The following is a 21937-nucleotide window of genomic DNA, read 5'->3' on the forward strand; positions in this document are numbered from 1 at the left end:
AGCATTCATAGACTAGTATTTTCTTGCGTGCCATATTAGATGGTAGCTGAAATTAAAGCTCAGAGCACACGTTATATTAGTATATAGTATTTTTATAAATGTACTTCTTTTAATTTAATTTAAAACAACGCAAAATCTAGTATATATAGTGAAAGTTAATTGGATTTTTTGATGTGCTTTTTATTAAAACGTTGATATTCTTTATATCGGTTATTTACATAAACGTAATTTAAGTGAACTACCTGTTTATTCACGATTTGTAAATATTCAAATCAAGAGATTACTATTTAAAAATTATTATTTATTTATTTTTTAAAACAAAACGCTAACTACAACCATCTTTTACAACATGCGTATCCGAAAATAATGGATCCGATTACCATGAGGAATAAGAAGAGGTATGTGAACAAATATACTATATGTACAAATTTATATACTTTAAGTGTAATGCAAAAGGCGAAAGTTGCAACGTACGTAGTAATATATGATAATGTATGTGTTAACACAACTATTGCGGAATTCTATAGAAGAAAGTCTACTTGATAACAGCAGATAGCAACCCGAGTTAACATTTTTGGAACCGTTGTTCAAAATATTTGGTAGCATTGCTGAAATGTTTGACAGAAATCATAAAAAGAAACATAAAAAATGAAAAACAACAACGTTCATTACAATTTAAAGTAGTTGTTTGGACAGATTTCATCTTGCCTCGTCATACTGATCATTTATATATTTATACACCGGTGGCACACTAATTAGCACACCCTTACATATTCCAATAGTATTGCTTGAAAATTAAAGATAACGGTATTTTAAGAGATTTTTTTTGCATATTATTAATATAATAAGTGTCAATTTGCCGTTATAAATCACGCATCAGTGAAAATTTAACGGTAGCTTTCAAAGAAGTATGCCTTTATTTCGTAAAAGCTTTCAATTTAAGCTGGCATTTTAATCGGAAAAGTTTTTAGTAAATCGTTTACGTTTAAGGTTGTGACATTTTGCAAATAAAAAGAGATCTAGACGCAAAAAGACCACAAAAAGAGAAGATCCCCTTATTGTTCGGCAGACGCTTAAAGATCCTTTTGCAGCTTCCTCACAAATACGAGCTTTAATGCACGAAAAATATGGCGAAAACATTGCCAGTAAGACTGTTAGACAGCGACTTTTGGAAAACAACCTTCGGGGATGCCAAAGTTTAAAAAAGCCAAAAGTTACACACAATAATCGAAAGGCTCGATTGGTTCTCCTCTTACTTTTTGGAATTCTGTAGTTTGGAGTGACAAATCCAAAGTCAACTTACACGAGCCGGATAGAAGAACTTATGAGCGACGCCCTTCAAGTAAAGAATTGTCCACAAAATATGCAAGGAAGACGGGTAAGTTCGACGGGGGAAGTGTCATGGTGTGGGATTGCTTTACGAAGCATGGTGTTGATCCTATAGTGCAGATAACGGACAAGCTATAATCCTAAGCATACCAGAACTTGCATAAAAATAATCTCGTACCGTTTTAGGAAGACTTACTGTTTTTTGTATACACCTTCGCAGTTTTCCAACAGGACAATGCGCACTGCCATAAGTCAAGGCCTGTAACCCAGTGACTTCAAAATCAGGCAATTCCATTGCTGAATTGGCTCGCCTTATGCCATCGGAAATGCCCTAACGCGAAAAGTAGAAATTGTTTTTGGACCGCCTCTAACTTGTCAGATTGGATTTGTTAACTAGGGCTTCAAAGTTGTAAAAAATGAATTAGTAACATACTGATATCTAAATTCTTTAGACCAAACTTTCTCTAGTAAAGTAGTATCTACGAGAAAAGCACATCGTCTTACATTTTTTGAGATTCAATAGCAAATCATTTCTGTCACACTAAACTATCAAATTGTTTATCGAAAGCTCTGCTAAAATAGTGTATATAACATCCGTATGCTTGTGGTCTCTAAAACTCAATGATAGATGTTTTAGAAATTCAAGTAAATTTGTTAGAGTAGATTGCCTTTTATCCATGCTGAGAAGAAGAAATTAAACCGGTTTAGTTGATACTTAGGTTACCTTCTATCCCCCCCTTCCCCTTTTCCCTTGTCGTGAGATAGTTGCCTATATCTAATAATCATTAGTGGAACATGCTGGTCCCACATGTTGCGTAGACATTTGACTGTAAAAAAATGTCACGTTGGATCCCACACAATTGGTCGATCGCTCACAAATAGGGCCGTACCGATTGTCAAAAAATAAGAGAGCAATGCTTCGAAACACGTCTATGAAATCGTGAAAGATGATGAAATGTGGATTTACGCGTAACGTGGATCGGTTTTCCAGTTGTCCCAAGAAATCTTGAAAACTAACAACCGAAGGCGGAGTGCTACTCACCACGTCAATGGAAACACTTGCGCATCGACTGAAGCAACTGCAATTTTGAAAAAGAGTAAAAGATGAAATAATAGGACAACGTTTGTCGCCACATGACGAGGCGGAATGCATGTTTTGGAGATACCAAAAGTATATATTCCCTAATGGAGAATATTTTGAAAAACAAATAGGGATTTTGGTGATTAAAATTTATTTGTATTCTCTAATTCCGAAATATAAAAGGCAACCTACGTATTGTAATAAGTTTCAAAAATTTAAAATATGAAAAACATTATAAAAAATGTAATCTTTCAAGTCATCAGTGTTTTCTTGTATAATTAATTGGAGCTGTCACCTGTCATCTTAAATTATATTCAAAGTTATGGAGCTACCTCTATAGGTTAAACGAGGATTTGTAGTAAAATAAATTATTAACATAGTTTTCCACAGATTTACTGTTCTTAGCTACTACTTCATGGCATGGCCAAGCTTTCAAGTCATTGACACCAAAATAACTTTAATTGAAATATCGAATTTCGAACCAATGATCACATTAATTAAGAGCATCTATGTTTTCCTCCCTTAATAAGCTCAATTTAAATATCAGACAAACTTGTGGAAAACGTTTCTCTCTAGCATTTAATCATACAATGAATGCCCCTTCTCTATATAAATACAATATAATGCAGAAAACTACAATAGAAGGAATGAGTCAGAGAACTTTTTCACCCCAGTAATCACTTTTTTTAAGTTCATATCAGATTTTTTCTTCTATTTCATCATAAAGACTTGAATTCGGTTCACTTTCAATTTGTTTTATCATATAAATATAAACCCACTTATATGTACATATATGTTAATATAAATTATTTACGATGCCTGAAGATGGACTTCTCGCCTCAGTCTCGAATCTTGTAAGTAAAAAGTTTTACAGTAAATGACATATAAGTATATGTATTAAAAACAATATGTGCATTTGTACATATGTATGTGTATCTATGTATATATGTACATATATATATCACAGTTTAAGAATTTACTTAATAATAAACTATTGTAGCCAAGTTGCAGCGTGGTTCAAATGTTGGAATATGATGAACGTTGCGCTTATGTACGTGAAACAACAACGTGCAGTCGTATGGGCAATTTCGGAAATTATATAGAAATTTTGTACTGCCAATTGAAACCACACAATGATACCGAACAAATTTTATGCTCTTTTCTTCTAATGACTATTTGCATACTAATCTATATTGTGTTGGGATGTACGGTTGAAAATATGTATGTAATTTTAGGTACTATATATTTAATCAATGCAAGTGAAATTTCTTCAGCACAAGATATGACTAACGCATCAGACCCTTTTAACTTTATACTCTAGTTGTACACCTGAAACTAAACAAGATAAGTTTATGAATATGTATATGTGTATTACGGCTCTTAAGATTTTTCGAATATACTGAAAACCGATTATTCGAATATCCGGTTTGTAACCGTTCGTATGGACTGGTCGTAACATTGCGACTATTCCAATAGTTACTCTGCTGCGAGTATATGAGTAAATGAAAATTTGTTTGAAATCTAAACAGCTTTTTTTTTTGCTAGTTTTAAATTTGTGAAAATGCCAAATATGCGCGTATATACCGCAAAGCTTCTTTTAACTGATATACGTAGACAAAATTTGTAGAAGTTGAACGCTTACTTAATCGAATAGTCGCCGACTTACGACTATCCGGATACTGCAAACCGAATATTATTATTCGAATAATGCCCTAGTCGAATACCAGGAGCGCTAAAATATATATATATATACATCTGTATATGAAACTGACCAGGATTACGAGACGAGTTGATTTCCGACCTTCGTTATTTTTATATCTACATCACAAGTTATGCCTCTCTTTAATTTGGTATCTAATATTTGTATTATTATTTTTTTTAATTGAAATATGAAGTTAGGACAGCAAGTATGCACTTTATAATGTAAGATATTTTAAGAAAATTAAATTTGCAGTTTCTTATACTATGCTTGGGGTCAAATCAAATATCATTCTTAAACCAAAGCGACTTTATAGTTACAACGCGGTAGTAGCAACAAAAAAAGCTATAACCCCTTCACAGGAGTATGGCATATACTAGCGGAATACTTTTCTAGCCATGTTTTTTGATATAAATAAACTTTTAAGTCGAATTTTAGTTATCTTATAAGGAAAAAGTACTAAGTATTATCTTGATTTTTATCCGTCAGTTTAGATGGCAGCTATATAAAGATCCGATCTGCCTGGAATACTCTCCAGGGACTAATTCGCGTACATGCACATATGATTTATAGGGTCTCCCACATTTCTTCCGGGTATTTAAGTAAGTTTTATATACCTACATTTTATTAATATATACAATAATTGTGCTTAGAAGTTTCACTTCTATCGACGCATGATGGAATAATAATACTGAGGTGATAGTATTATAATGAAATTATTCATGAACATTTAATTAATGTATTATTACTACGTGTGTGTGCGTACAATTAATGAGCTTATGCGTATGGTACTTATGTAGTAAAAAGTCTCATATCTCGGGACTCGTCTGACCGATTTCGAATAAATTTAGTACGCGGAATTCATAGCACAAAATTTAAATACCATTTGATTCTTTCACTTTTCCAGCGCCTGAGGGAATTTCCCTGCCTTTGATTCTTGCAAGTTGTAAGAGTACAGAATGTTCGGTTACACCCGTACTTGGCCCTTCCTTACTTGATAATATATATATATATCTTACTTGCAAGTACACCTATAAAACTATCTGAAAAAAAAGATATATGTACTTAGTACCTGGCTAAGTCAGGTATCCAGTAGTAGGTATACTAGGGTGCTTCAAAAAAGTTTTTGAATTTTTTTTTCAACTCTTACCCCCTCAAATGTTAGTGATAGACAAACAAAAAATCCTCCCTCAAGCCAGGCGCTGTAGCTTAACTCTAAGGGGTCGCTATTTTTTTTAGGTTCCCATACATTTTACATAGGAATTTTCGTTTTTTCATTCAAACTAAAATTTCTCCAACTAATTTTCGTTTCTCGAAAATAACCTTCACATATTCAGAAAGTTCACTTAAAAAAAAAAAACAAATTTAATTTCTGCTACAAAGTTTGATTATCTCAATTAGACGATTAAATATAGTGATTTGAAAATTGGAATTTTTTCAATAAAAATAAAAAAAGTTTCTGACAATAATAATTTTGTCGCGGGAATATTGAAAGTTTGAATAGCCAACTTTATGAATATGTGATGGTTATTTCTGAGAAACGAAAATTAGTTGGTGAAATTTTATTTTAATGAAAAAACGAAAATTCCTATGTAAAATGTATGGGAACCTAAAAAAAAATAGCGACCCCTTAGAGTTAAGCTACAGCGCCTGGCTTGGGGGAGGATTTTTGTTTGTCAATCACTAACATTTGAGGGGGTAAGAGTTGAAAAAAAATTCAAAAATTTTTTTTTGAAGCACCTTCAGGTATACGCATTAAATTATGGCATATACTGAGTGGGGCCATTTTATATCAAAATTTTAAAAACGTTATTATACTATCGATATCTCTGTGGTTTATTCCATCATGATATATGTAAATGAAAAATATAATTTCTCAAACCCATAAAAAGAAAATAATATAATTTTTGATGTAAGTATAAATACGTTTTCTTTGTACAGTTTTTGTCCTGCTTTGAAAGTCGTTTCAAAAATGTTGGGCCTTAACGAGCATTTAGCTGGTGTTACTCTATTAGCGTTTGGCAATGGATCTCCCGATCTAATTGGCACATTCTCAAATTTAGACGGGGCTGGTCCTATGTTCCCAGATTTGTTTGGAGCTGGTGTATATGTGGTACTTCTTGTTGCAGGCCTGATTTTCGTGTTTTATCCTTTTGAAATACAATGGCATAATGTTCTAAGGGATGCGTGCTTTTTAAGTTTCGGAATCATATACGTTGATTACTGTTGTGTATCGGATGGAGTTGTCACACGCACTGAGTCTGTATGTAAGTGAAAAGCCAACAAACCAGAATTAGGATGTAACCAAATTAATAATAATTAATCAAAGTTTTCTACTTCTATAAGTACAGTAGTTGAAGAAAGGTCTCGCAAAAGTTAATTCTCGAAAAATTAAAAGGCTCGACTAAGTTAACTGAATTTCAGCATTCACATACTTTACAGCTAAAAAGTTAACTTTTAATTTATTTATAGCCAATTCTCATAGAACTTCGCTTCGACATTTGTCTTCACAGAATATTTCGATGTACCGTACGCTTATGTATGAGTACGTTCACATAAAAAATTTTCGATGCGAAGGCGAGCAGAATGTTAGGCAACTCTCATTGTTTTATTTATTAGAGAGGCACACTGAAAGCAAAGCGTTCATTGTGGCTTATGAACTGTCAGGCAAAACGAGGAAAGTTGTGCATATGTGAATGGGTCTTTAACAAGTTAACTTATGAGTTTCATAGTGTACTAATTTTTTTCAAACCAAGCTTGGAATAAGGCTAGTATGTATCAACCAAATTTATAATTCGAAAAAGTTAAATACCCTTGGAACATTTTTTCAAGATTCTACTGTACTTGCATATGTTTATGTAAATTATACGACCACATTTAAACTTCTCTCAATTTAAACTTCTTCTATCCAATTTTTTTAGTGATAATGTCGGTGTATATATTGTATCTTATGGTAATATTTATCGAACTGTTTCTACTCAAACAAACTGTTAAATGTGAGTATATTTTAATAAAATTCGAATATAACAATCATTCGATTTTTCTTTTCATAGTGTTGCAATCGAAACTTAAGGACAGAAAGTACGCCACAGGTAATATTTCCTTGACAATGTTGTGGTAAATATCGAAGTTACATAATAAATGTTTCCGTTTGTGAACATGCTTACACTTGTATACGGAAACAAAAGTAAAGTTTGACAAGCAAGTTGCTCATAAGAAGATTATATATTTCATTATAGATTGTCAGATATACACTACATTCTAGAATCATTACTTAACCTTAAAAAAACACTAAAAATCGGCTTTGATCCCTTCAAGTTTCAAGATTATAAAATGTTCGGTTACACCGCACTTATCACTTCCTTACCTGTTTATATTAGGATCAAATAAATGAGTATATCCGCACACATAAAGAATTGAAAAAAATTATTGCAGATCTTTTATATAAAACTCAGTTTTTGTCGTCTAGGTTGTTTTGACGGTTATGACGATAATGACATTTTTTTCTAAACATATATAACTTACTCATATTAGCGGCAAATCTTGCGAAATTGGAACAATTACGAGCAGAGGCCGGCATAGAAATTATCGATCGTACCTCACGATTATCAATAGATGTAAATAGAACACGAACAATGTCTTTTGATGCAATTTTGAATAAACCCAATAAGGATCTTATGAAACAATTTTTTGAGTCTCTTAATCCTATACAAAAAGAAGAATGGTTGGAGAGTGGGATTGCAGGAAAGCTTTATATTGCCATTACGGTGCCAGTGCTTTTTGTTCTACAAGTATTTATACCTGTCGTAGACTATGAGAAGGAACGTCATGGATGGTCAAAACTTTTGAACTCTATCCAAATTCCTTGGGTACCAATGATACTAATATATACATTATGTAAGTACTGAATTTAACTCTCACTTATAATATTCTATACATTGAATTAGCTAACCTTTGTTTTATCCACAGCTGATAATTTGTTTATATTAGGTATACCGTTGTATTGCTATACATTATTGATTACAGTCCCCATCACTATCTATATGCTTTATACAACGCGAACAGACATTCCGCCTAATTATCACCATGTTAGTTTCCTAATTTGTTTGTATATACATTTTAAAAAACTTTTCTTAAACTATAGATCACAGCGTTATATGGTGTCGTTTGTTCAATTTTAATAATTTACTATTCCGCAAGTGAATCAGTTGAAATATTGCGAGTCATTGGTATTGTGACCAATAGAAGTAACTCATTTCTCGGATGCACTTTACAAGCTTGGGGAAACAGTATCGGTGATTTGGTATCAACTATAGCTTTGGCACGTCATGGGTATCCGAGAATGGGCTATGCTGCTTGCTTCGGTGGTCCATTTTTCAGTAATAAAACTAATGACCTCAGTTTTTCATTTCATACAAATTTCTTTTTTCAGATTCAATTTCTTCATTTGGTGGGGTTTTCATATATGAAACATTTCGTTCTGAAACCCCTATTTTTGTAAGTGTATACCTTCTACTACTTGACTAGGTATGTACATTTCATATTAATAAATAAATCATTTAAGGTCCCTCAAGGTAGTTTGGGCGAAAATTGTGTCGTTTTTCAATTTATAGCAACTATATCAGTGTTAATATGGTCTACGTTAACAAATTTCTCTGCTCGACGAAGCATTGGCATTTTTAACTTCATTCTATATGCAATATTTCTAGTTTTCGTTTTTTTGGGAGAATTGGAAATAATAGAAACTTTCGCACCTGAAAATGAAGAAGAAATAATAGATGAGTGACACTATATAGCACTGAAAAGTCGCTGTCAATATTCTGTATTATGAATGCAAATAAAATTATATTTGTTAACTAAATTCACAAACATGTATATACTTGTATTTTACAAATAACACTATTAACGAAAGGTAAGTTTGAGTGCAGCCAAACCCTAATTATGATTTAGAATTTTATCAAAGGTTTTATATCCATCATGATTTGTTTCGATATCTTTCTAAATGCGGAAATTATACAGTTGAAAATGAATTGAAAACAAAAGACCTTGTGGATATTTTTATTATATGTGCCCTGGTCTACGAAAAGGCGGCTTAGGTGTCAAAACTAGTTTTCTGGGAAAAGCTGTTAAAAATAATCGTCAGTTTCTCGTTATCTCATTAATTGTTCTCCTTTTTTTTTGACACCTAAGCCCCCTTTTCGTAGACCAGGTCACATATACTGTAATTAATCCTTTTCTCATGGTAGATACGGGATAAATATCAAAAAATCTAAATTTTTATTAGTACTATTATTTAACTAATAATTATTAAATATAATTTTCATAATGTTCACTAGCAGGTAAGCGTGGGTGACGCATTTTTCAGTATATCTCATGGACAGATACCATATAGTACGAAATTAGTGTGTAAGAACCCAAACCGATTTAACATTATGTTAAAATCGAATTGTACTTAGCACTCAGGATCATTGCTGTTGCAAAAGAGGTTTGGAAACGAAGATCCAATCCCTTTTTGTGATGATATCCTGTGTATGATGTGATGGTGTCTGTAGGCGAATGTTTATTTTATTAGGATATGCCAGTTTTTACCGGATAGAGTGGTGTGGCATGTTATTATCGGGGACAGAAAATAAGTCATTGCATAATTTTTGACTAAAAAAGTATATATGGGAAATGGCCATAAGTCAACCAAGCTTAGTAGAATGTTTGTACTACTGAAGCCTTACCATGGCAACACAAAAATAACAACCACCTTAAAACAATTTGGTGGTTGGTTGTTATTATTATTATTGCTCAAAAGCAATACTATAACGCCCCAGCCTCTATATTCGCCAGACATAGCTCCGTATTTCCAAAATAAAGAGAATTTTAAAGGGCCGTTTTTTAACAAAAAACGGTATTGCGACGATTGGAAGAAGCGCTGGCATAAGTGCATAATATTGAATGGGGACTATTTTGAAGGCGACAATCTTAATGAATTATTTTTTTTCAAGCTATTTTTTCAGTTTTTGAGATATCGATCTCGTGCATATGTTCTTTTCTCCCTAATAATCTGCTCATTTGTCGGAACGGACAATATCAAAACAGAATTACAGTCATGATTAGGTTTCTGCGAACCTTTTCCGTACATGTAAACGTCATGTGATTTTTAGTCTCAGACTTCTTACCGAAAATTTAGCGGAACCTTTTAAGGTTTTAATAAAACTCAAACGTGGAGATATCTAGAATTTCAGTCTACTCAATTCAGATTTCACTATGGTTTCAGAGGTAAATTGCATCAACTACTTAGAAATCATGATGTCGTCAATTACCTAGATATTGGAACAGTCTATCAATGAATGTTAATAATAGGATGAAGCTTCTGCACAAAAGTTGTTAAACTTGTTTGATTTTGGAACAAATATTGAAGGTGGTTTTTAAGTGTAATGGTTCAAAGGCCGATTTCAGGAAATTCTGTTGCAATATTCATATATATTTTAGAACTTGCGCATTGATACCTTTAAAATTGGTACGAATTAAGCAAGCTGTAACTTGAGTAAAAACTAAGCCATCTTGATGAAGCTTAGTAGACATAGGCTTTGGCTATAATAAATTTGGTATTGTAGATGGGTGAAATTGGACCACTGCCACGCCCACAAAACGCTATTAACGTATAAAGTGTCAGAACTAAGCCGTAAATAAAGATAAAGAACACAAATATAACACAACGAATTACAATTGTGGGCTTGGCCCATCCCCTAATAAGATTAATGTACATATCTTCCAAGCCAATAAATCTATATCACCCACATTCACACAGGACAAATATATTTAAGCACTCTTATGACAATGTTAAATAGGGGAAATCGGATGATAACCCTGTCCACTTCTCATATAAAGTTTTTTTAAAAACTACTAAAAGCCTACTTAAACCTACTACTACTATATAACACAAATTAAAACTCCATCTGATTCTTTCATATTCGATATAAAAGTAAAGCACCGTTTTATAAAACAGGATACAAATTACTAGATACTTAACATGTTGGCCCCAATGACTAGTTGACTTTTAATCAAAAATATCGGTCAATGTGTGAGATATATAATTGAAATTTGGTTAGAATCCTCTCCTGAGAGTATAGTATTAAAAAAAATTGGAATTATAGATATGTAATATAGTTTTTACTCAGTTTCGTCAAAGCTTGTGAAATAATATCTTGATCTACTAGTGTGTATAATATTTCATGCCAAATCTGCAATGAGTTCAGGGGCATAGTGATATTCCAATTTCAACTATGTACCTAAAACATAGTTATTTAAAATCACAAGTCTTCCGATTTTTTAACAAGGTTTTTTATTTTGATTGCCTAAAAACTTATACTTCCAAAGCACTGACAATAGAAATATGGAAATTAGGAAAGTAACTTCTGCGTGGCATGGCGTTCGAATATATCGAAATTAGTTGGGAATAAAATTAAAAGTTATGTGCATTAAATTTTATTATTTATATTCTATAATAGATATGCTATAACAATGCAACTTTAACTTTAAGTCTTTAATATTTTGTCTGTGGTGAAAATAGTCATATGTATATAGATGCATATGGACCATCAAAAAAGTACTTTATGCACAAATTGTTTTCAATTGGTCTTTTTTTATTGAGCACAATCAATTGTCGTTGAATATTTATACTTTTAAATTACAACTACAAGCGGGCAATATACCATAAATAATGTAACCTATCCTCTAGGCATATACATTATATTATAGAGCATATTTAATTTTATATAACACCTATTATTAAATACGACTAAAGTGTGCCCTGTCTTTAGTGGATTCAATTGTTTCGTTTTTCGGGTGGATTGTGTAAGTTCGTCCTAATGCATTAGTTGAGAACACATCTGGATGTCAATCTACTGATTAGCCTTGCTTTCTGCGCAACTATTTCTTCGACGATGCATTCCATGTATAATATCAGGGTATTTCCGAATAGAGCAATGTTCTCGCAAACGGATCAGTGACGAAAGTTAAGAAAAAACTCGTCAATGTTAATTTTGTTGCTGGCGGTGTTTCCACTGGCTGTACTGTATTCCTTGGGTTGAAATACACTCTTCGGCCATTCTCCAAATAAACTGCGAGACGCACAACAGTCGGAAAACGTTCATGAATTGCAAAAGTAAATATCCTACAAAGCGCTTTATTGCAGTTCACGTATCGTTCAAGACCAATAATCGCCATGTTGCTTCCTTTGGTGACGTACTTACAAACGTATTTTATCGATTTCACCAAACTGCAATATTAAACATTGATATGAGTTTTGAATATGAATTAGACAATACTGGTGAATATAGTACGATCCATGTGTTGTCAACTTCGATATTAACTTTTGTAAGTTGATTACTGAATGTTCTGTTATCTGGTGAGCGATGCCGATAGAGTTGATATCCATCATTTCCAGTTTGTGTTTCCGAAAGAAAAGTACGTGGATAGTGTTTCATGCATTTATTGTCAGACATACAAACCGAAAAGATGAACCATATTGGTTTCCACCACTTCGTATAATACTGGATCTTTCTCTACATCAGGAATTTCCGCAGAAATGATTTCATCTATTTGATCTGGTGTAACCATCATCAAAAGAACATTGCGGAAAACCTCTCCTTTGCCACTCAACAAAGTACATCTAGCATCCAACAGCACCACATATACGTTGCTTCAAGATAAAGTCAATCAAACATAGTAACTGTTGTTTGAAAAGTCATGCTGTGACATCGTGACGATCGCTTGCTGATTGACCGCGATCCATAATTCCGCACGTTTGTCACCGCATCCTGGAAGTACTTCTTGCCTTGCCTTGCCTTGGGCGACCTCTTGGTGGCTTTGTAACAAAGTTCAATTTGCAATTGACCTCTTTGTGTGAAACACACGTAAAGTTTTCAGTGAATAATTTTCAATAATTTTTCTTTTGAATAGCCGGAATAAAAAAGCAAGCGACCGAAATTGAACGATTCAAATAATTTACAAATCAAAATATTGAAAAACAAAACAAACAAAAATTTAAAAAAAAATTGTACTTTTTGGAATTATCCAATTTTCCGACTTTTCTTTATGAAAAGTATAATGTATTTTCATTTCTAAACCTTCCTTGATCCACAACGAACATCTTCTGAAAATTTCATCAAGATTGGTGCAGCCGTTAGCGTTACTAACAAACAAACATTCATTCGTTTGTATGGGAAAAAGAAAAGGGCTGTTTTTAGGGGTTTTCCGGCAATTATTCGAATTTTTCTCTCCTTAAGAACCATCCATGAACCTCAACGAACATTTTACAAAAAAAATTATCAAATTTGGTTCAGTCGTATGAAAGTTATGAGCATACATACAGTTTGGCGATTAATTTTTATTTACATACTAGCTGACCCCTCAGCCGTTGTCCTTCGTGAAATTATGTGTTTTGAAATGAAAAAAAGTTGAAATTATATTGTGTCGAAAATGATTTATTTTCGATTTTTCTTCATTTTTTTTTAACGTAGCGCAGCTTAATAAACATAATTTTTTGATTTCTGTTCTGTTGCGTAAATATACAGAGAAGATGGGTTTCCAACTCGTCAACACGCCACATACATACATATACATATCTGGCCGTGTGAAAAACATAGCATTTCCCGATTTCCTTGTGTCCTGTTGATTGTCAACGCAAAGGCAATTTTCCCTGGAAATTGAATACGTTTGAACTGAAATGGCTGTCCCTTGTATTCGATAACTGCGTCATAATCAGTCGGGTTCCATTACACAGTTTCGGCGCATGATGATTGTGAAACATAATAATGATAGATCCAACTTTGAGACGCAAATGATGCTGGGGCATACCAAGGCTCTCCAAAGAATTTGGAAATTCCACTGGATAATTTACGGTTTCGTCTTTCTTGTCAAGACGATCGATCGATTTATATCAGCGCAAACCTCCTGGAATTTGACTCTGAATCTTCCAGTTTAAGTCATTAACATCGGTATTTTTGGCAACTAAAATTGCGCGTGCACTCAAGCAATTGCAGTTACGATAATTTTGCCAATGTGCGGATAAACATTCGTGATGAGTTCATCTTCATCTTTGAAGTGAATTGACAGAAGGGAGGTGAAATTGATATCACACCCCTGGAAGTACATATAAAGCGAAATTTGCCCATCTCCAATTCTTAGCGAATACAATGTAAAATGTCATCGGCAATGTCATTTTTTCGTATCCCATAATTAACGCGAATTTGAAGGCTGATATGTCGAAATGATCTTCGCGAAAACTATGCGAACTTCAGTGGCATGCGAAGTAATTATCGCATATCGTCTGTTTCCAGTGATTATCATGTTCCAGCAAATGCAACTGCTGGCATGCTTCTCAAAAAGTTGCACAAACTCTACCATTCACAATACGCAATGACTTAAATGAAGATGAACCGCGAGACGCACAACACAAAGCGCTTTATTGCAGTTCACATATCGACCCATTTGATACTGCTGATCTCATATTGTTCAAGGCCAATAACCGCTATGTTGCTTTCTTTGGTGACGTACTTGCAAACGTATTTGATCGATTTCACCAATCTACAATATTCAACATTGACATGAGTTTTGAATGTGAGTTAGGCAAAAGTGCCGAATATGGTACGATCCATGTGTTGTCAACTTCGATGTGTTGTTAACGTCGATATTCACGCCTCTAAATGCTAAATATTCTGCCATTGTCGTCTGGCGAGCGACGCCGATACAGTGAATATCCATCATTTCCCATTTCCGTTTCCGAAAGAAAAGCACATGAGTAGTGTTTCGTGCATTTATTGCCAGACATACAAACCAAAGTGGGATTGTAAGGTTCCCAAAGTCCATGAACCATATTGGTTTTCACCACTTCGTATAATTCTGGATCTATCTCTGAATCAGGCATTTCCGCTGAAATGATTTCATCAATTTGATCTGGTGTAATCACCATCCGCATCCAAAGAAGAATGTGTGCGTGCGGCAAACCTCTTTTTTGCTACTTAAGAGAATACATTCAGCATCTAACAGCACCATACATACATACATACATACCATAGGTTGCTTCAAGATAAAGACCATCAAACATCGCAGCTATTGTTTAAAAAGTCGTGCTGTGATATCGTTACGACCGCTAGCTGATTGACCGCGATCCATAATTCCGCACGTATGTCATCGCATTTTGGGAGTACTTCTTGCCTTTCTTTGGGCTGCCATACGTTGATGGCAAAAAGAACGCCGACAAATATTAGCGCGACCTCTTCGTGGCTTCGTAACAAATTTCAATCAGTAATTGATCACTTCGTCTGAAACACACATAAAGTTTTCACTGAATAATTTTTCCTTTGGATAGCCGGAATAAAAAAGCAAGCGACCGCAATTGAACGATTCAAATAATTTACAAATCAAAATATTGAAACAAAACAAACAAAAATTGAAAAAAATGTGTTTGAAAAATGTTACTTTTTGGAATTGTCCAATTTTCCGACTTCTCCTCATGAAAAGTATAAGGTATTTGTTTCTAAACCTTTCCTGATCCACAACAAACAACCTTTAAAAATTTCATCAACCGTTCTCTTAGTGTTACTAACAAACAAACATTCATTTTTATATACTTACATATGTACATATGTATGTATGTATGTAACGTTTGTATGGGGAAAAGAAAAAGGCTGTTTTTAGGGGTTTTCCGGAAATTATTCGAATTTTTCTCGCCGTAAAAACCATCTTTGAACTTCAACGAACATTTAAGAAAAAGGATTGGCCAAATTGGTCCAGGCGTTATTGAGTTATGCGCGTACATACAGTTTGACGATTCATTTTTATTTATATATGTAGATATGTATGTATAGATAGTATAGATATACATAGATTGACAAAATGCATCAAAGAAATTCAATGCTTGTTCAGGAATATTTGTCATGATCTTATTTGTTAGGAAAAAGCAAAAATTTTGCTCGCCACTGCAAATGAATCCATGAATTATGTTTTTTCATATATTCTAACATTTTAGAGGCTTTTGGTTATTAATAAAATTTTAATCTTTTAATATTTATGTGAAAATAAGATGCACATTCGCTTACTCAGCCATTTACATACACTTTCATATAGCTAAATAAAAATATATGATATGCCGAAACCGTTACTAAACAACCAAATTTTATTTACTTATAGTAATAACCACAATAAGAATCGTTCATTTTCTGAATCGGATTTAACAGGTAGTAAAATAAATATATGTTTGTTTTTATAAAGAATATAACAGTACAGAGCTTTTATTAATAGATCCATATAGACTTTCCAGTTGGCTTGGCATCAAATATCTACATGAGTATATTTCCATAGACGATCTTAATATTTTCAGAAGAAAGAAGTATCCCCCAGGTAAATACAATTTACTGAAAATGTATGTAATAAAAGAGGTTTATAAAATAAGTATATACTATTTTCATGTAGAAACAAAGTAAAATCTGTCGCAAAATTTTAAATCTATTTAAAACAATACTACAATATTTACTTAACTACATATATATTGATACCAATACTCTCCTCTTACAGGCTTCCACACCAAAAGCATTATACACCCGCAAACAATTGATGAATCAGGGCTTTCATTTAACTCCCTTGAATCCGAATACAGTTGTCAATTTAAAAAGAGATATTTTAATTCGAAGCCGAGTATTTTAAGACGATCTACATCTTTACATTTAGAAGGATTGATGCAAAATAAATCTGAACACCAAGAGCAATTTCAACCATATACGTTTGAGGACTACAAACTGTGAGTAAAAATGAAAAAAATATCACTCTGGAAACAGTAGTGATTAGCTTTTTATTTTGTCATCAATTCGAAAAATTCTAATTTGCATAAGAGAATGTACGCACACATGGGGAAGGTGTATAATTATATTAACATTTAAAGAGACTACCACCAGTCGCAGACACACAAAAGGACGTGTTTATTTCTTTTGGCAAATATAATTTTTTTTTAATAAACAGGGTTGAGTTTAAGTTGTTCAAGATATATGAGATAATTGTACTAATTGACACGGCAGACGGAACTGTGAGCTTACGCGCTACTGCAAAATTCCTTTATGAATTTTATGTGTAAAAGATATTTTCGGTATTTCTCTTATTTTATCATTTATTTTTAAGGTCCCGTGGCAGTCTTATTAAGAAGGCAGAAAATTTATGTATGAGCGGCATTATCAACATGGAACCAGAATATCGTTCATCTTATATTTCTTATCCAATGGTTAACCGCACCTCAAAAATTTTACCTCGAGAAGCGTTTCGTCTCTTTTCTGACCCTACGGATAAGAACCCTCACCCAGAAGAGGTAAAGAATACTATAAGTAAGAAGCTTATAGTTGATAAAATTACTAGTGAAAACAGTCTACAACAAATTTGTGTTGAAACGAAATATAACACAGCCCCATCTGAGTATAAGCAACAGTTTGTACGATTTCCTATTGAAAAGGCGTGCTCAATTCCACAAATAAGTCACCTGAAAATAAAAGGGGAATTTGGTGGTGTGCCCGAATATAAAGACAGTTTTAAAACCTACGAAACCTACTTAAAGAGCGCACCCATTAAAAAAGGCGATAATTTGCGAATGCCTGGTGCTCAAGAAGTTGATGTCGAAACAAATGCGATTTTAAAATTTACAGAGCATCGCGCGAAATTAAAAGATCCCACCGAATTTACATCAAACGAAAAATTACTGAAAGTCAATAAGCATATAAATCTATGTGGTCAATTCTCAAAAGATCTACCAGAATATTATGAAAGTTTCCGCGATCCTCAGATCAAACATATGCCTGAGCGTAGCAAATGTCGTGAACCATATTTACGACTTAAAGGTAAAATTGAATTTAATCCTGAATATAGAAACACTTTTTTGGATTTTCCTCGTTCACGCCCCGTTATTCGAAAACCAGTTTCCACATTACGCTTGTCAAACGCATCAAATACATCAAAAGGGGCAATTACGAAAAATATCAAACAGTCACTACGCCCAAAATTGGAGTCATGTTCAACAAATGTACACCCAAAGCATGAAAACCAGCTCTCAGATATCATCATAACACCAGAATATCGTCGTGCCAATTATCAGTATCAGATGCGTGAACGGACGCCAGTTAGGAATCTAAACGAGAAAAAAGGTGGCGATTTTGAAGTGGGTCGTGAATCAAAAACCAAATTTGTATCGATTATGACAGATCGAAAAAACTCTTTTCTTTCCACGAAAATGGCTGGTAAGCAGAAGCGACGTATTTTGTCTAATCGATTAAAACCCACTGAGCATCAACAAGGAACAGGTTCGGAAAAAGAGGTCCCTTGTGCAACGAAAAATGCCCCAAAATATGGTAGACGTGCTTCCGTACTTCCTAATTCATCGGTATTCGAGTCCTCTGTTTCTGATCAGGCAACTAGCGACAACCCCTTTGTGGTGTTGAATGAACCTTATAAGCAGTCTCCCTGGACGAAAAAGTCGTGGTATGAATCATAAACATTATTCAATAACAACAACGTTTATGAAATATGTGTAATTTTTTGTTTTCTTAAAAATACAAAGTTCTTTGTTATGGAGTCAAGATTCAATTAAACAATTTATGGATTCACAAAAAATCTGTATATAATATATTATTATTGTACACACACATAATAGGAAGAAGTAAGAGGTATCGGTTGCTTATGCTTCCGTTTTGGCAGTCACGTTTTAATAATGCATTTAATATTTGTAAAAGTTATTATCTCCTCTTTGGTAATACTTACTTTTAGGATTTACATATATGTGTAATGAAGAGGTTCATGTTATTATGTTCAATGAAATTATTTAGTAATTATTAATTCCAAAAAAGCAACACGTATGTATATTTATATGTACAGCTGCAACAATAGCATTAACTATGGCAGTTTTGTATAAATATATTTAGCAACTTTAAAAATATAAATGTTTACTTTAAAATGTTCTGATAAGTCAGTAAAACTTATCTAAACATCAAAATGTTAGTAAAATATGGAAAATAAAGGCAAACTTCAGCTGCAAGCACGTGTTTCAAAGAAACATTCAAATAGCAGTGTTTCAGAAATTATTTTAACTTTTAACGGAAAAATACGAATATATGGCATTTTAACAAATAAAGTAAGAGTGAGTAAAATATTTTTTATTTGTGGTATTACTAGGATAAAATTTAAAACACATTTTGTTATATGGGGCTTTAGTGGGTCGCGGCATACCCCGTACCAATGGTAAAATATTATTTAATTCTTTTAAAATCCTCCATTTTCCAGGAAAATTATTTTAAAATGGAGGAATTAAAATTTTACAACTATGTATATTCAAAAGCCTCTTCGAAGAAAACCAGGAAATAAGGTGCTAAAAAAGAAAAACAATCGCCAAGTCGGACCCTTTTCAATCGGCTAGGCAGATAAAAGCTAAACTAAATCAAGTCCACTTAATATTCTTTATAAATTAAATGATACTCCCAGGATCTGATTCGGTATTCGGTGACTGTTAAATTTTTCTCTTTTGGTTTTATTTACAGTTTTAATACTTAGAATAATATAAAGAGCATTTCCTATCTTTTTCAAGATTCAGAGTCGGTAAATAAATAATGTTCTTCAATGTTATTAGGTACATACCCACATACATATGTTTATGTTTACTCGTGATTTCCATAGCTATGGTTCATATTATATGTAACAGATAACCAAATTTATTTCATATGATTATGAATTTCATCTTATTAAAGATCTAAAGTCCACCACTAAAACACCCACCTCTTAAACTAATTATTACTAAATGGTGAACCACCCCAAAACCGCACCTATTTTGATTTTTTGCCCTTATTTTCTGATTTTTAATTGTCATTTATTTCATTCTCAACCATTTTTTTTAGCAAACAACTATACGAACTATTTCCCTTTCACATTTACATTGTATACTCCACATTTTTATCAATTTTCGGCATTCAGGCCCAGTGTTTGGTTTTTCCCATTTTTATACTCTTGCCACATGTTGCTGCAGAATATAATATAATCAAATAAGGCACCAATTAATACAATGGATAAAACTTTTCATGATTAGTGCTCTGAAGTAAGCCATCTTATGACCAAATATGGTGTCTCGGTGTTTTCATCTGATGTCGATACACCTTTCTTGAATTGAATTATGATATGTACGCGTATTTATATCTTAGCAACACAATTATTTTGTTTACTGTCATGATTTTATTTCCTCATATGTATGTACATATTTTTCTCGAAACAATTTATGCATCTAGACGTTTATTGGTGCTCTTATTTATCGTTGGAATAAACTGATAAAGAGTCCGTAAAATGTGTTCGAAGGATCAATACAGTGAGATGAAAGATAAATTTAAACCACCCAAATTGAAACAGCCAACAAGCAAGTTAAAAAGAAGGAACAGTTCTCAAATTATAGTTAACTTATTTTTCATTATTGTTTTCAGCTACACGAGCCCGTTGCTATGAGCAATTCCTTTGGCAAGAGCTTTACAACGAATATATTCGTTACAATGACCGTTTAGTTAATGTAAAGCCGGACAAAGCAAATACAGAATATTTTGATGAATATTGTAAGAAGGTTCCAAAGGAAGATATGGCTAAAAAGGAGCGTTTGATTAACGTTTACCCGTTGTACAGCACTAGCGCGATAACCATGTGGAATAACAATGGTGATATAACAAGAGATTTTAAAAAGCGTTACATTATAACACGCCCGGTGCAAGAACAAGCTGAACAATTCGGATAATATGAGCGTCTAGAGTCAAACTGTATTTTTAAATAATAAGTTAGTATATGTATGTACATATACACTAACGCTTATATGGCTCATATGTTCACAAATTGTCTTTCCCAATTTCAAAATTTAAAACTGGAAAATTGTACACGATTAAAACATAGCTTAATTATAATTTTTACCTTAACTGAGTCAATGATGCTCGTTACATATGCATGTACATATGTATGAATATAATTTTATGGTAAGAGCAACTACTGATTTAAACAAACTCCAAATTATTTCTACTTAAAGAGTTGAAGAGGTATACATACCATTTTTATGTTCATGTGAAATCTGGTCTCTATCAAGAACGATAAAAGACATATTATCCTTATACAAATCTACTATCTATTATCTAGAAGAGGAAGAAATTGTAATTTTTCTGAAAAATATCTTGCCACATGATATCTAATGTTTTTCCAAATGGATATAAGTATTAATAATAAAATAATTCGCTTTTGTTTCTTTTGTACTAGATTTAGAATTTTAGTGAAATTTACCACTTTATATAAGACAATTAGTGTCTGTCTGACATCTGTTTGTTTACCACGTTTGTCTAATGATTTATACCATGGAAAAAAATTAACAACGCGTTAGTTTGAAATTTTGCGTTCAAAGCTAATTAAGGCCAGTAGCGGAAGTAACCTTTTAGAGTAATTTCCAACATCCAAAGTGAACGTTTACAATAAAACCAACATGGCCGCATCTGATGAGTAAGGGTGCCGAGAAATCAAAACGGTTTGCGGAAAACAAAAAACGCTGCAATATATGTATTTACGTATACTTTGGGCATTTTTTAGTATTAAACGTTGTCAACGACGATATCAACATGTAAGATTTCAGAATACACTTGTTGTAATACCATTTATTTCTTAAATTAATTTGACTTGGCAACCGTTCGAACTAGTCACTTGGAAAATAAAAGAGACAACTGATCATTAATGCGACGCACTAGTTGTTGTTCTCGCACTTACATAATTCCAAAACAAAAATTCACGTTGACGTGTCT

The 21937-nt window shown here is 33.0% G+C and overlaps 2 protein-coding genes and 1 long non-coding RNA gene across 6 annotated transcripts; 2 read left to right on the forward strand and 1 right to left on the reverse strand.

The window, feature by feature from the left end:
• On the forward strand, nucleotides 1-19284 carry LOC120781237 (putative sodium/calcium exchanger 7). Of its 4 annotated transcripts, none has more exons than XM_040113378.1 (10): nucleotides 6-398; nucleotides 4599-4711; nucleotides 6051-6376; nucleotides 7031-7105; nucleotides 7163-7201; nucleotides 7644-8006; nucleotides 8079-8197; nucleotides 8254-8488; nucleotides 8542-8606; nucleotides 8674-8984. In XM_040113378.1, the coding sequence occupies exons 3-10, from the start codon at nucleotides 6082-6084 to the stop codon at nucleotides 8893-8895; spliced, it is 1413 nt and encodes a 470-aa protein (XP_039969312.1). In that variant the 5' UTR covers nucleotides 6-398; nucleotides 4599-4711; nucleotides 6051-6081; the 3' UTR covers nucleotides 8896-8984. The 4 variants fall into 4 exon arrangements, with proteins under 4 accessions (XP_039969309.1, XP_039969310.1, XP_039969312.1 ...); XM_040113377.1 differs by having other exon boundaries at nucleotides 4604-4711; XM_040113376.1 differs by lacking the exon at nucleotides 4599-4711 and having other exon boundaries at nucleotides 5-398.
• Nucleotides 16349-21848, reverse strand: LOC120781241. Its single transcript, XR_005706037.1, has 3 exons — nucleotides 21429-21848; nucleotides 21201-21283; nucleotides 16349-16516 (listed from the first exon to the last, which is right to left on the reverse strand). It is a non-coding gene; the product is annotated as an uncharacterized LOC120781241 (long non-coding RNA).
• On the forward strand, nucleotides 20062-21422 carry LOC120781240. The gene is made up of 2 exons (XM_040113380.1): nucleotides 20062-20532; nucleotides 20597-21422. Exons 1-2 carry the CDS (start codon nucleotides 20463-20465, stop codon nucleotides 20896-20898), a joined length of 372 nt encoding a protein of 123 aa, XP_039969314.1. The 5' UTR covers nucleotides 20062-20462; the 3' UTR covers nucleotides 20899-21422.
• Nucleotides 21849-21937: the final 89 nt, after the last annotated feature.

The sequence above is a fragment of the Bactrocera tryoni genome, unplaced genomic scaffold (assembly GCF_016617805.1).
Source record: "Bactrocera tryoni isolate S06 unplaced genomic scaffold, CSIRO_BtryS06_freeze2 scaffold_517, whole genome shotgun sequence".
NCBI lineage: Eukaryota > Metazoa > Arthropoda > Insecta > Diptera > Tephritidae > Bactrocera > Bactrocera tryoni.

Coding starts and splice junctions, on each gene's coding strand:
- LOC120781237 (XM_040113375.1), top strand. CDS start 367: ATGGATCCGATTACCATGAGGAATAAGAAGAG. Junction 16,340..16,403: donor TTCTGAATCGGATTTAACAG/GTAGTAAAATAA, acceptor TTTTATTAATAG/ATCCATATAGACTTTCCAGT. Junction 16,503..16,676: donor AAGAAAGAAGTATCCCCCAG/GTAAATACAATT, acceptor CTCCTCTTACAG/GCTTCCACACCAAAAGCATT.
- LOC120781240 (XM_040113380.1), top strand. CDS start 20,463: ATGTGTTCGAAGGATCAATACAGTGAGATGAAAGATAAATTTAAACCA. Junction 20,533..20,596: donor CAAATTGAAACAGCCAACAA/GCAAGTTAAAAA, acceptor TATTGTTTTCAG/CTACACGAGCCCGTTGCTAT.